The 14,924-nt window shown below is 46.7% G+C and overlaps 1 protein-coding gene and 1 non-coding gene across 4 annotated transcripts in view; both read right to left on the minus strand.

Annotated features, from left to right (window-relative positions):
* Positions 1–1,115: 1,115 nt before the first annotated feature.
* Positions 1,116–14,924, minus strand: part of Tpst1 (tyrosylprotein sulfotransferase 1) — a 55,818-nt gene continuing 42,009 nt past the window's right edge. Inside the window, exons 4-7 of one of the 3 annotated variants that reach the window (XR_012910984.1) lie at positions 6,954–7,004; positions 2,694–2,789; positions 2,236–2,279; positions 1,116–1,629 (exon numbers count right to left, since the gene is read on the minus strand). Coding sequence is in view for 2 of the 3 variants with exons in the window: in XM_075977799.1 (XP_075833914.1) it covers positions 2,262–2,279; positions 6,954–7,004 (69 nt within the window). In the remaining variant the exon portion in view is untranslated. The remainder of the gene's footprint in view (positions 1,630–2,235; positions 2,280–2,693; positions 2,790–6,953; positions 7,005–14,924) is intronic. The other 2 variants (XM_075977799.1, XM_075977802.1) reach the window with 2 other exon arrangements.
* On the minus strand, positions 6,061–6,193 carry LOC142842835 (small nucleolar RNA SNORA51). The gene has a single exon (XR_012909496.1). It is a non-coding gene; the product is annotated as a small nucleolar RNA SNORA51 (small nucleolar RNA).

The raw sequence follows: 14,924 nt of genomic DNA on the forward strand, positions 1-14,924 counted from the left end.
CTCTAGTCAGAAATCTCGTCATATGGAAGCCTGTTAGCCGGGACTCCCTGACAGTGTCTCAGTAAGGAGCCTGTTGGAATGGGAGGGGGAGATTGCTGTAGTCCTGTGGTCTGGCCATCACCTTCTTCCAGGGTGCACCTTTAAAGGCTCTGCCCATGCCTGGCTCCTGCCACTGTGCTTCCTGGCCAACCGGACTCAACATCTCAGCATCCACTCTCCATGCCTTCTCTCCAGGATGGACCGTAAGCCAAAAGAACCCGTTCCTCCCGTGAAGCTGTTTCTGTAGAGTATCTTGGTTACAGCAACGCAAAAGTAACCACCGCAGGTGACTAGTTTTAAGAGCTAGGAGAATCTTCCTGAGGACACAGAACTTGCAGGGACCTCAGGATAAGGAGGTAGCTACCAGGCCAGGAGCAGAGGGAAAGATGACATTCCAGGGAGAGAGGCCTATGGTGGGATTGAGCAGAGAGCTGGCTAGGGCTGGATCACAGCAGCGTGTGCGCTATTCCCAAGGGGGCAGTGAAGTCGTGCGTGGAGAGGATGGGGCAAGAGTGGGTGTGGAGATACTGTTCCGATCCTCTACTGTAATGGTGTCAGGATGACAGGGTGGATTCTTTGATTAGGGCTGGGACAGAGGAGCTGGAGGCAAGCGGATAACTTCAATAAATACATGAAGGTAGGATCAAAGGTCTTGTCCCCTTGTACATGCGTGGAGGGAAAGAGAAGAGGACGAAAGCAGAGATGACCTTTAAGTTTCAGGCTAAAAGTGCTGTGGTTGGTGACGTCGACATACGTGACTAAACTAGGGACAGGTGTGAAGATGGAATAATACGTAAAACATCTCGTTCCATGCCAGGCACCTGAAACATAATAATAATAATCAATAAATGTGATTATTATTACCTCTGTTATTCTGTGTTCCACAATAATGGCTTCTTGGAAACGGTAAGGTCTTTGACCTTAACCATCCACACACGCCCCAAATACATACACACATGCACACACACAGGGGAGGGAAGCGAGGGAGGGAACCTATAGCACAGCCCACAGGAAGCTGGTGTGTAGCACCATCTGAGGTCTATGCTCCGAATGACAAAGCAAAAGCACTCGAATGCTTCACATTTAAGCTTTTATTCTGAAAAATAAAATACAAAAGTCATTAGGCTGTAAATGTATACAGTCATTTCCCAACTCTCTGAAACAATACAATCAATCGTTTAAATAAGTAAGTATTTACTATTATCCACATCAATATATTTAAACAGGCACAAGTGTTCTACAAAAACACGAACGTGTACAGACAACAGATTCTGAACTAGATTGCCAATTTTGTTAACCAAATGCCTTCCTTAAACTCTCCTTCTCTTGAAATTAAGACTGGAATCTGGTAAGAACGACAAGAACAAGAGGAGCTGTAACAGAACCGTGTCCCTGCGGGGCTCCTCATCTTGAGGGCTGTGCTAGTCACTGGGCTCGAGAGCCATCACTCAGGGAGGCCGGCTGTGGCACCTCCCTAGGGACAGGAGGCTGGCAGGTGAGCAGAAGCGATGGGTTGGGTCACAGCATTTCTCCCTGCAGGAGACAGCAGTTCCAGAGATTTCCCTTCTGTAGAAAAGGCAGCAGTCATCCCTAGGGCAAACACATAGCATGTGGTCACGGGCACAGATCAAAGCTGCCCTTCCCGTACCATCCCCACCTGCTTCCCTGTTTGCACCAGTGGCTAGGTGGGCCCCTGCAGTTCAGGGGCAGGAGGACGAACAACCACGCCTCTGAGGGGCATGGAGGACACACTTTGCCATCTGTGCTGTTTCCAGTGCCTGCAAATAACCTCAAGGTACAAAGCAAGAGAACACAGGGCTGCTACAGACGCTTTCTAATGGTGGCGACAGTCACCTGCATCCACAGCTACCACTAATGTCCAACGTGCAAAGCCACCATGCTGACTTCTCATTATGTGCAGTGACCATAGGAGATGAATGGGCTCTCCGGGATCACTCTTCTCGTCGGCCCTCGGTGACTGGGCTCTCAGTCTCTCGGTCCCTCCTAACGTTAAAGACCCCTTCCAAACGCCATCTCCACTTACTCCACGCTTTCATTTCACAGATAAGGGAACAGACACAGAGTTAAGCTGCTTGGTGCCAGGAGGTGACAGAGCCGTGCTCACTATCTGAACACACAGCTGTCTCTGTCGGCCCAAGTGGAGACTCCCACCCAGCAGCACCCGGCGGGCCTCACCTCACTGTGGGAAGTTCCAGGCTCAGCTACTCCAATCGCTTGGTCTGTGGAAGGAACCACAGATACGTTAAAGTCCTGCAGTCAGCTGGAAGAGGTACGACTGCTCTCAGCAACACAGCAGCCATGCCCCAGAGGACTGACGGCTAACATCACACTTAAGGTTTAAACTTACCATGCTTGAGAGACTGGAGAAAAGAAAGCCTCTAGCACGCAGGCCGTGGCCTGTGAAGGCTGTGCTCCAGCGGCCCACTCCCCCTTCCCAAGACACTGAAGACCATTCTTAAAATTGACTGGTCTTGTCAAATCTGCTGTTCTAGCAAAATAGTAGGTCATTACACCGACTGCTATTTCTGCTTTTGTAATTAAGCTTGCTTACTCTGCTCAAAAAGATCACTAGGACAACTGCAAGACATATATGTTACAGAAAGACCCTGCCTTCACACAGACAGAATACATACCATTTTACGGGTTTGCCTTTATACATCCTGGGTTGATATGGCTGGGGACTGCACCTTGGGAGAGCTCTCCGGTGCAGTCCTTCGGGGGGCCAGCACCTAAATAAAAAGCCTCTCCTTACTAAAATATATTCATGGTCATGGTGAATGACCCTCTGAGCGACCCCAGACCCATTAACAGCGTCTGCTCAAAGTTTTAGATAAACTCAGCCTGTAACTGTTCTAAGGAAAGAAACTGGACTGGCCTTTCCCACACTCCAGGGACAGACTAAATCCTTGGCATCGCCTGAGTAACAAGGATGCCTTTGTTTCTCACAAATCTGTGTGGGGACACGAGATGACAGGGTGGGCTCACTTTCAGAACCTTCCAGTCAGCCTGGCCTCAAGTCAAATGCTGGAGCTTTTGGTTATTCGCATAGGAATGAGCACAGGGAGTGTGGGCTCTGACTCCACAGGGACAGGACACGCAGTGTCTCCAGGGCCCTCCAAGACCCAGCCCCTGTACCTCCTCACTTCTGACTGACCTTGAACTCCACTGTGCGGAGCAGGCTGGCTGAACTTGCAGTGGTCCCCCGCCTCTGCCTCCTCACTCTGGGATTACCAGCATGTGCTGCCAAGCTTATCAAGTTTCTGTTTCTTGTTTTGTGACAGGGTTTCGTGTAACCCACAGGACCTTGAACACTCTGTGTAGCTGAAGATGGCCTGGAATTTGATGCTTCTGCCTCTAGTTCACAAGTACTGATACTACAAGCATGTGCCCACACTTGGACCCATTTCTTAATTAAACCATAATCTTTCTTTTAAATTTTTACTTATTTATTTAATGTATATGGGTATTTTGCCTACATGTATGTCTATGCATCGTGTGCATGCCTGGTTCCCAAAGAAACTAGAAGAAGGCATCAAATCCCCTGGACCTAGACTTGCAGCCACATGGAGGCTGGGAACTGAACCTGGGTCCTCTGGGAGGGCAGCCGTTCTTAACTGCTGAGCCATTGCTATAGCACACTTTTTCAAGATTTCTATTTTTTAACATGTGTTAAACATGTTTTAACATGTATGTCTCTGTGTGTGTGTGTCTTTCTGCCTGTGTAAGAGTACATACATGTGAGTGTGATGCCCCAAGGGGCCAGAAGAGAGTGTCAGATCCCCCGGCACGAGTGCGGGAAACAGTGAGTAGCCTGAAGTGCGTATCAAGGCATTTTAAAGCTTTTTCTTATTGTCTTATAAGACTTCTCTATACTCTACAACTTACTGTTGTCCCACTGAAGGCTTGTTTCCTACCATTTATTTATAGTTCTTAGATACTTTATTTTTGGAGTTGGGCATTGTGGCGCACGCCTTTAATCCCAGCACTTGGGAGGCAGGGACAGTCATATCTCTGTGAGTTCGAAGTCAGTATGGTCTACATAGTGAGTTCAGGACAGCAAGCATTACATAATAAAATGACCTTGTCTCAAAGGACAAAAACCAATTTTATTATTGGGTTGGAGAGACGTCTCAGTGGTTAAGGGCATTTGTTGCTCTTCCAGAGAACTCGGGTTTGACTCATAACACGCACATGCGGGCTCACAAAGGTTTGTTAACTCCAGTTCCAGGGGCTATGACACCCTCTTCTGACCTCTGTGGGCACTGGCGTGCATGAGGTACACAGATATGCACGCAGGAAAAACAAGCATACACTTAAGAATAATAATTAAAAGTTTAATATTAGATTACTATATTGAGACAGGGTTTACTATGTACCACTGGCCGGCCTAGAACTCTGTATATAGACCAGGCCAGCCTTGAACTCATAGAAATCCACCTGCCTCTGTCCCCCAAGCGCTGAGTTCAAGGGTGTATCACCATACCCAACTCTGGCATTCATTTTTAAAAATTCCTCGTTTGCTTATTAGGTTTGTGTAGACGGGTGTTTGCGTGGATGCTCTGTGGGGAAGTGCCTACCACAGCATGTATGTGGTCGGGTGTTTGCGTGGATGCTCTGTGGGGAAGTGCCTACCACAGCATGGATGTGGACGGCAGGAGTCAGTTCATCCTTCCCTCTTTATGTGGGATCAACCTCGGGCTGACAGGCTGGGGGGCAATGCCTTTACCCTCTGAGCCACTGCACCAACTCTAGCGTTGTTTCTGCTTGTTTAGGATAGGGTCTGGCTCTATAGCCCAGGCTGACCTTGAGCATATTATCCTCCTGCCTCCATCTTCCCAGTGCTGGGGAACAGACGTGTGCTACTATATCCAGCTATGGCAAGTTTTAATAAGCAAATATTCTCAACTCTGGTGTGTAATTTATCATTCCCCCCTCCCCACTGGAGACAGAGTTTCTAGAGTATCCCTGGCTGTCCTGGAACTCACTCTGTAGAGCAGGCTGACCTCAAACTCAGAGATCCACCAGTCTCTGCCTCCCGAGTGCCAGGATTAAAGGTGTATGCACCACTGTCCTGGACTCTTATCAATCTTTAAACTCATGACCATGTCTCTATGACCGAAGACGGCTTCCCCTCTAAGTTCGGGGACTTTCTCTTGCATGATTCTACCCACCCCCTCTCCATCTGGAGCTACTGGGTGTGTGCTGAAGCACAGGGAAGTCGTCAGTTTCGGTCTCAAATCCCCTTTCTTGGTTTCTTCAAGTTTATCCTGCCTCTTAGATTGCTTTCTGGCAATTTCCAAGGCTGTGAGTAATGGTATCTTCGGGAATCCACCCAGGGCTCTGGGATGTCATGCGCACTTTGGGCCTGGCCCTGCTCTCCCTCTATACAAACATCAGGTCCTTGAGTTCCTTGAGAAGACTCCGTTTCTCCCAACTCCTGCGGACATATCCTAATTTCTCACTCCTAGCAAATTCCTAGCAACAATTGTTGAATACATGAAAGAATGGGAAAGAGTTAAACAGACACTGCTAAGAATATGCCCTGAATGCACTCTGAGACCCTCTGGTACCACACATCATTCCAGACGGCTGGTAACTGACAGTGGTCAGGTTGGGCACGGCCTTCACTCCTGGTGAGAGACAGCGTCACTGAGCTCCAGAGGAGGCCTGCTTACTCCAGGCTTGCTGTATGCGACACATAAGACAGTGTTTCCCCTGCAATCCTAACTCAAACACTTTCAGAAACTGAGTTCAGTATGGACAGCAGCACCCTAGAGATAGGAAGCCTCAGCCCATGTGGAACATCAAGGCTAATGACAGGCAGTGATGTCTCTTCTCCCAGCTGTTACACCAGTGACAGGGGACCACAGGACACACTGTGCTACTCCAGGCACACCATGAGAATCTCGGTTTTCCTCCAATTCTGGACACAAAAATGGAATGCAAGTGAGTTGAAACATTACAGTTGTAATTATAGATTGGTTTCTTTTTGTTGTTGTTCCATGTCTCCCCATTCACAATACAGACCAGGCACAGTGGCCTGAGCTGAGGTGTACATGGGGTGGCTTTATTATGCCTCCTCTTTCTATACAGCCAGTGTAAGAACACAGCCTGTGGTAAGCACAAGGAGGCCTTGTTTTTGTTTTTAAGACAGGCCCTACTATGTAGCCTGAATGATCTGGAACTTACTGTGTATACCAGGCTGGCCTCGAACTCACAGAGATCCACCTGCCTCTGCCTTCTGAGTGCTGGGATTAAAGGTGTGTGCCACCACTGCCTGGCTGGTTTCAATTATTTTTAAAAACAAGGATTACAGGCTTTGAACTCTCACATTTGCTGACAGCCAACTGCTGTGTGCATTATGTATTATAGGTCTTTCAGTTTCCAATGTGAGAACAGCTAAAACACCTCAAACATGAATATAATAAAAATACCAAAGGTACATATTATTATTATTATTATTTATTATTATTATTATTATTACTTTGCAACTTAATGCAAAGTAGATGCTCAGGCATTCTCCCCATTCCCATGTGAAATCTGTGTGGCTGAGTGTGCACTTCCCTAGCTGCGGAAGACCCTAAATTCTCTCACATCACAGCCGCTCGCTACCGCCAGCACAGGTCACTGTCTTTTCTACTTCCCTTACTTATCTGCTTGTTGGCACGCTGAGAAGGGAGCTGGCCTGGAACTGCACTGTGTAGCCCAGGCAGCCTTGGATTTGTGCTGATGCTCTCCTCTCAGCTGATGGCTGGCATTACGGCTACAAAGCAGCACACCTGGATTTTATTTCTTGTTTGTTTATACTTCATTGTCTTTTCCAAAGCTTACTTTGTGGAAGAGCCAGCTCTTACAGAAAAGAAGAGGAAGGGGAAGTGGTGTACGTACGGTACCTGGGGCTTTTCTTTCAGAAAGTCAGGTAGCTGAAATTCTCCTTTATAGACCTGGAAAGAACAGAGCAGGGGTGAGTTAGGACACGGAGCCTCCTGGTGCACAGCACAGCCACTGGGCTCCTGGTGCACGGCACAGCCACTGGGCTCCTGGTGCACGGCACAGCCACTGGGCTCCTGGTGCACAGCACAGCCACTGGGCTCCTGGTGCACGGCACAGCCACTGGGCTCCTGGTGCACGGCACAGCCACTGGGCTCCTGGTGCACAGCACAGCCACTGGGCTCCTGGTGCACGGCACAGCCACTGGGCTCCTGGTGCACGGCACAGCCACTGGGCTCCTGGTGCACGGCACAGCCACTGGGCTCCTGGTGCACGGCACAGCCACTGGGCTCCTGGTGCACGGCACAGCCTCTGGGCTCCTGGTGCACGGTACAGCCACTGGGCTCCTGGTGCACGGTACAGCCACTGGGCTCCTGGTGCACAGCACAGCCACTGGGGTCCTGGTGCACAGCACAGCCACTGGGGTCCTGGTGCACAGCCACTGGGCTCCTGGTGCACGGCACAGCCACTGGGCTGCTGCCTCACTCACGAGAGAGCGACCTGCCAGTTCAGGGCCAGCGAGGGAAACAGAACTCAGTGAGACCTAACTCACTTAGAGTCCATGGCAGCAGCTGCCCCAGTGCTCCTGGGCTGGCTGACTGGGAAGGGGCAGGCCATGTCGGGTAGGAACCACAATCAAGTGCCAGAGCTTGGTTAGGAGTGGGCTCCTCCTGGTTGCCCATCAGTTCTCCAGTTACAATCCTGGATTTGAGCCAACAGCAGTTTCCTCAGTTTGCCCAAAAAGCCTATTTAAGAAATATTAGATGATTCTTAGAGTAACATCTACTTAAAGCTCAGAGATCTCTTCTTTTGAGACAAGGCCATCCCAGAGTGGCCTTAAATGCATTATTTAGCTGAGAATCACCTTGAGCCCCCACTCCTCCTGCCCGTCTCCACTGTGGCAGTGCTGGGGTTCAGGCCCGAATCACTGTGCCTGGTTTATACAGTCCTGGGATGGAATCCAGGGCTTTGGGCTACATCCCAGTTCCACGCACATAAGTTTGAATACTTGGTACCCCGCCCCCCACCCAGCATGCGGAACTGTTTCGGAAGGCCTTGTTGGAGGACGTGTCACTAGGACAGGTTTTACGATTTCAAAAAATTCACACCATTCCCACTGTGCTGTCTCTGCTTCCTGTTTGTGGACTGGGAAATGAGCTCTCAGCTGTGCTCCGGAGCCCGCAGGCCTGCTGCTGCTGCCATGCCGACTTTCATGATGGACTCTAGCCCTCTGAAACCTTAAGCCCAATTAATTGCTTTCTCTTATGTACTGGTGTTTTGTTACAGCAATTAAAAAGTAACTAATCCAGTGTGTATGCATACACAAACACCCCCACACACACACACAAATTTGTGCTAAACTAATTAAATAGTTATAATTAGGACAATAAAGTTTTACATAAGGGCATACACTATAACAAACCCTAACTTCCAGATACAGTATGACAAAAGCAGTCCTGAGGAACAACACACTCAGAATGGATAAGTAAAACAGGCACAGGAATGTGCATCTATAATCCAAGCAGTTGGGAGGTGGAGGCAGGAGCATCTCAAGTTTAAGGCCAGCCTCAGCTACACAGTGAGTTCAAGACCAGCACAGACTACTTGACACCCAGTCTCAAAAGAATTCCAAATAGGCAGAATGTGATGGCATATGCTTTTAATCCCAGCATTTGGGAAGCAGAGGCAGGTGGCTCTCTGAGTTTGAGGTCAGCTTGGTCTATATAGCAAGATACAGGCTGGCCAGGGATACACAGTGACACCCTGTCTAAAAATGGGTGTGGCTCTATGGTATTGTAATATCCTAGTGTGTATGATATCCTAGTTTTAATCCTGAGGGTCACTAAATAATAATAAATTATTAAACACAGTCAATGCATATATTGTATATTCTACAGTGGGAATAATATAAATTGTTATACGACTAACGACATAGATGAATCTCAACACATAACCATGACAGTGTGTATCAGGGGAGACAGATCCTAAGAAATATACTGTCTTGCAGGGCGGTGGTGGCGCACGCCTTTAATCCCAGCACTTGGGAGGCAGAGGCAGGCAGATCTCTGTGAGTTCGAGACCAGCCTGATCTACAAGAGCTAGTTCCAGGACAGGCTCCAAAACCACAGAGAAACCCTGTCTCGAAAAACCAAAAAAAAAAAAAAAAAAAAAAGAAGAAATATACTGTCTTAATTTTGTAGTATTATGAGGTGTGATCTTTTATTGATATGCTAGGCATACTTCTCTGTATATATATTTAAATAGGAAAAATCAGATAACCAAATTAACTCAATGGCGTAATGTTAACAAGTTATTGTTTGCTGGTTGTGGAGGTTCATATCTGGTATGCAGAACTTGAAAGGCAGAAGCAGGAGCAAAAAAAATATGAGTTTGAGGCCAGCTTTGGCTACACAGTGAGAACCTATGTCTCTCTCCAAATAAATAAATAAATAGCTACTAAAATGCATACACACCCACTGTTTAAGTATAAAAATGTTGGTTTCAACAGTTTGTAGTAGTTTTGCTTCTGTTTAGTTTTTTGGTTTTAAGTAGAACTATTAATGTCATAAAGAATGAAAAAGCAGTCTATTAAAAAAAGTTGGAAAAAAAAAGGTTGACACCAGCATGGTGGAGCACGCCTTTAATCCCAGCACTCAGGAAGCAGAGGCAGGCGGATCTCTGTGAGTTCAAGGCTAGTCTAGTCTACAGGATGAGTTCCAGGACAGCCAGGGCAACACAGAGAAACCCTGTCTCAAAAAGTCACACACACACACACACACACACACACACACACACACACACACACACAGTCTGACAGCTGCCAAGTTCAGAATTACTGTGACAAGAACCTATGGATACTGACTAGTCACCAGATAGCTTCTGAGCACACAAAGAAATTCTCTAAATGGCGAATAATAAACAAACACAGAAGAAATTTGATACTAGATTCTGTTTCGGGATATTTGATCATACTGTGATATTCGAGACTGTTGAGTGAAGTTTACCTTGAATCAGGGGGTTGAACCCACAACTAGCTGAAGGAAGCAATTTGGATAGGGAAAACACACAGGAAGGAAAGGACGGGAACTTGAGTTTGGCGCTTCCTTTGGGTCCGGGGACGAGTGAAGAGACAGGTCTCCAGCCAGAATTAGCTTAAACATAATTTTGTGCAGAACTGGATTGATTTTAAGTCTCAGTTCCTGGCAGACCCTCACCAACAGGACATGCTTTGCCTGCTATTCATCATTAATACAATTCATTATTTCTATCACTTTCCCTTGGGGAATTATGACTTAGTAGTTTCACACGTAGAGAAAACACAACTCTAGCCAGGAATGACAACACAGGAAGGAGCTAGCTTTGAAGTTTACATTTCCAGTCCCTCTGGGCTTGTGCGACTCAGAGAGACTCCTTATCGCCAAAACAGAAATGCTGTCTAACAGCTGGTGACATGCGTGTTTACGTGTTCTGATCTAAGTGCTCTGGCAGTTGTGCATAGCACAGACTGGGTTCTTAGAAAGTTCAACAGTCTTGTCCTGTCTGGAAGCAGTGGGAACGATGTTAACGCTTCCCACCATTGTGAAGAAAATGCATTAATCAGCTCAGAAGCACGAAAATCCACTCTAAACATATCTTTAATACAAAAAAAAGGTTACAGTGCAATAACTGTTGGATGCAGATGAGTCAGAAAGTTATTAATAGGGACTACATGGTCCATATAAAATAGACACTTTCTTATCACAGTAAGCAGTACCAATATATGAAAGTTATCGTTAAGACTTGGATTTTTCAAGCCCAGGATGGTGACAAGTGCCTTTAATTCCAGAACTTAGGAGGCAGAAAGGGAAGAGAATAGGTGAGTTCAATGCAAACCTGGTCTGTATAGTTTGTTTGTTTTCAATATATGTGTATGGGTGCTTTGCTTGCATGTATGTCTGTGTACGGCATTCATGTATAAAGCCCAAAAGAGAGTATCAGACCCCCTCCGAACTGAAGTTACAGGCAGTTCTAAGTCACCATGTGGGTGCTGGGAATTGAACCTAGGTCCTCTGATAGAGCAGCCAGTGCTCTTAACTGTGAAACCACCTCTCTAGTCACCAGGATAAGGTTCTGAAGATGAAAGTTCATGATGAATGTGCTGGACCATGCTTGTCGAGGACTGGTGTGGGAAGTCCTTCTGTGTATGTGCTGCTTTTATTGGTTAATGAATAAAGAAGCTGCTTTCAGCCAATGGCTTAACAGAATATAGCCAGGCTGGAAAAGATACACAGAAAGAGTAGGTGGAGTCAGGAGACGCCATGTAGTCTCAGCCTGGAACAGATGTGCTGGGACCTTGCCAGTAGGCCACAGCCACATGGCGATACACCGATTAATAGAATTGGGTTAAATTAAGATAGAAGAGCTAGCCAATAAGAAGCTAGAGCTAATAGGCTGAGCAGTGATTTAATTAATGCAGTTTCTGTGTGGTAATTGCGAGTCTGCGTGGCCGGGAACGAGCAAGTGGCTTCCCAATACAGAGGACTATGATAGCCACATTGCTATGAGCGTTGAATACCAAAGAACCAGCTAACTGTCATATTAAGACTGGTATCCTGGCCCAGCTCTCTACTATTCTTGTGGAACGGCTAGAGGATATATATATATATGTGCATGCATGTATATATAAATCCTAAGTCCATTTAGTGTTGCTTGTATGAACATATGTTTCGGGCTGACTACTTGGGATTGGATAACACAGCAAGGGGCCTGTCCCTGGAGAAAACAGATCCCTACCTCAGTAGCCAATGATTGACTGGAGCTCTTCTACCTAGTGTGGGCAGGACCTTAGTAAATTTCCCCTAAGCACACTGGCATGTTGACTGGTGTGGTCACCATGCAAATCCTGTTTAGGTAACTCTACTGCTGAGATTTCATTGGGCAGCATTCCCGCCATGTTTAGGAGATACTATTTTGCAGCAGGTGCTATTCCTACTCAGATATATCACTAGACTACTTATAAGGCAATGGAGGACCTGGAGAGATGGTTTAGCAGTTAAGAGCACTTGTTGCTATTGCAGAGGTCCTGGGTTTGGTTTCCAGCATCCACATGGTGGCTCACAATCACCAATCCTAGGGGATCTGACTCCTTCTGAACTTTGCACTCACGTGGTGCACAGACATTCATGCATGCAAAACACTCATTCACATAAAAATGCAAAAACCTAAAAAATTAAAATTCTAAAAGGCAGTGGACAGGGCATGGTGTCACACATCAGCAATTCCAGCACTCAGAGGGTTAAGACAGCAGACTGTGGTTTGAGCACAGACTGGGTTATATAGTGAATTCCTGAATAATTCAGGCTGCACTGCCAGATCCTGTCTAAATAAAAAAGAAAAGAAAAACAAAAAAACCCACCCTGAAAATAAATGAATGAAAAGAAAGCAGATGCTAAGGGACACGACATGTACAAGCTACTCAAAACTAGTAAGAAATTACATGTGCAGCTGGCAATCACTGCCGTGTCTGCTGTTGGCTAACATGTAGTATCACAAGTGAGAACACTGCAGCCAGTATTATTTCTGTTTGCTGACAATCCCCTCTCCCTCCATTTCTTTTCCTTGGTAGCAGCTGCCCAAGATCCTTGAAATTTAAAAACACTACCAAACTCTATCCAGGCTCTGCCGCCTTTTCACAGTGCTTCTCAGAACGGTGAGAGCTTGTACCTGCCAGGTCGCAGCCAGCTTCCCACGTCCCTGTCCTCTCCTTTGGGGGCATCTATTACTCATTGGCTATCCCTCCATTGCGTTTCATGTGCGTGAATTTTTGCTAATTATCACCTTTACCTCTAGTTTTTTAAAAATTTTTAGTGTATGGGTGCTTTGTTTGCATGTAAGTCTGTGTATCATGTGTATAGTTGGTATCCACCTGGGCCAGAAGAGGGTTTCAGAGTCCAGATTACTGGAATTACAGATGGTTCTGAGCCACTCTGAGCGTGCTGGGAATTGAGCCCAGGTCCTCTGGAAGAGCAGCCAGTGCTCTTAACCATGCGACCTCAAGGCAGAGCTACTCCTCCAGCCTCCTCGCCTCTCATCTTTGTCTTTGCAGCCTGAAAGGGCATTTCCAGCATGCCTGTGCCCCGCACCTGGACGTTTCTACGGCTCCGTTTGTCTTTCCACGGTCCTGCTCCTGCAATGTGCACAGGAGAGGCTGGAGGGGAAATGTCAGGGCTGGGGTCTTCACAGGCTGGTTTGTCCCTTGAGTTGCCTGACTCTAGACAGGGTAGCCCCTCCCATCTGGATGAGAGGTGCAGCAGAGATGAGTCAGTCTGGTTTTGTCTCCCTGCTTTAGAAAGTGGCTGTGTTTAAGGAGTTACAAGGCACGGTCACAAACTTAGTGGAAACACTGCTCACTCTCTAACAGAGACTTTTTTATGTCTTAAAAATTTATTTTATTTTTTTGGGGGGGTTTTTCGAAACAGGGTTTCTCTGTGGCTTTGGAGCCTGTCCTGGAACTAGCTCTGTAGACCAGGCTGGTCTCGAACTTGTCTTAAAAATTTAGGGTAGAGGGGGCTGGAGAGATGGCTCAGCGGTTAAGAGCGTTGCCTGCTCTTCCAAAGGTCCTGAGTTCAATTCCCAGCAACCACATGGTGGCTCACAACCATCTGTAATGAGGTCTGATGCCCACTTCTGGCCTTCAGGCATACACGCCAACAGAGTATTGTATACATAATAAATAAATAAATAAATATTTAAAAAAAATTTAGGGTAGAGTTCGAGATTAGAACAAAACAGAACTCCAACTCTGATTGTCCTGGCACTCACCATGTAACCGAGGCTCTCTCTGGACTCAGTCTCATAAGTACTGGTTACAGGAGTACATGCCACAGCCAGCTAAAAATGAAGCTAATAGGCCAAGCAGTGATTTAATTAATACCATTTCTATGTGGTTATTTTGTGGCTGAGCAGCCGGGAACAAAGAGTTGGGCTAAGGGTCACTATCTCTCTTAATTTACTCAGCTCTGAGAGGAAAATAAAGGTAGAAGCTGGCGTTCAACCCCAGAGAAGCTCACTGTGAGATCTGAATGATCACTCCAGGTAAATAAAGGAGGAAAGACAGAGTTTGGGAAAAACGTATTTATTTCACTTCCTATTTGTGTATCTGTCACACATGTTCACATGAGTGTGTTCGTGTGTACATACATGTGCACACGCATGCAGAGGCCAGAGGTCAATGCTGAGTGTTTTCCTCTAGTGCTCTCTATTTTATCTTCTCAGACAGTCTCACTGAATGGTGCCCCCATTCAGCTAAACTAGCGGCCAGGAATCCTGACTGCGAGGCTATCTCTGAAGCACTGGCCTGGGACAGAAAGACAAACTTAAGCAGGTGTGGGAAGGGAAGGCCCCTCTCTTAGCAGTCTGGCTGAAGTCTCTTACCAGCTGCGAATCAATGAGCAACGTCGCTGTGAAGGCTGCTGACATGGAGACAGGAGGCCTTTTATACAGAGATACTTCAGATAATGTCAGCACAGCAACAAACCATGCTAACTCCTGAGCAACTATGATCCTAACTATGGCTTCCCTCTTTTCCCAAGTGAAACGTCTCAGAATCTCACAGACAGGACTGTTTAGTTACAGCACAGTCATCTGCCTTCTCAGCTGGGATCCCATGCAGGAGCCACTCAGGCATCTCACTGAAATTCCTCACCGTTCCTTCAAAGAGACAATCTAGAACCTTGCAAAATTATACATATAGCAGCAAAAAGACAATGGACAAGTATCTCTCAGGGAACTCCCACGGAGTGTATCCTATCCTGATCTGTCTCTGAGCATCTCTAGTTCTAAATCTACATTAACCTCAAATCAATGTTTTTAAGTAACAATCTTCAACTCCATCT

Source organism: Microtus pennsylvanicus, chromosome 1, assembly GCF_037038515.1.
Source record: "Microtus pennsylvanicus isolate mMicPen1 chromosome 1, mMicPen1.hap1, whole genome shotgun sequence".
In the NCBI taxonomy this organism is placed as follows: domain Eukaryota; kingdom Metazoa; phylum Chordata; class Mammalia; order Rodentia; family Cricetidae; genus Microtus; species Microtus pennsylvanicus.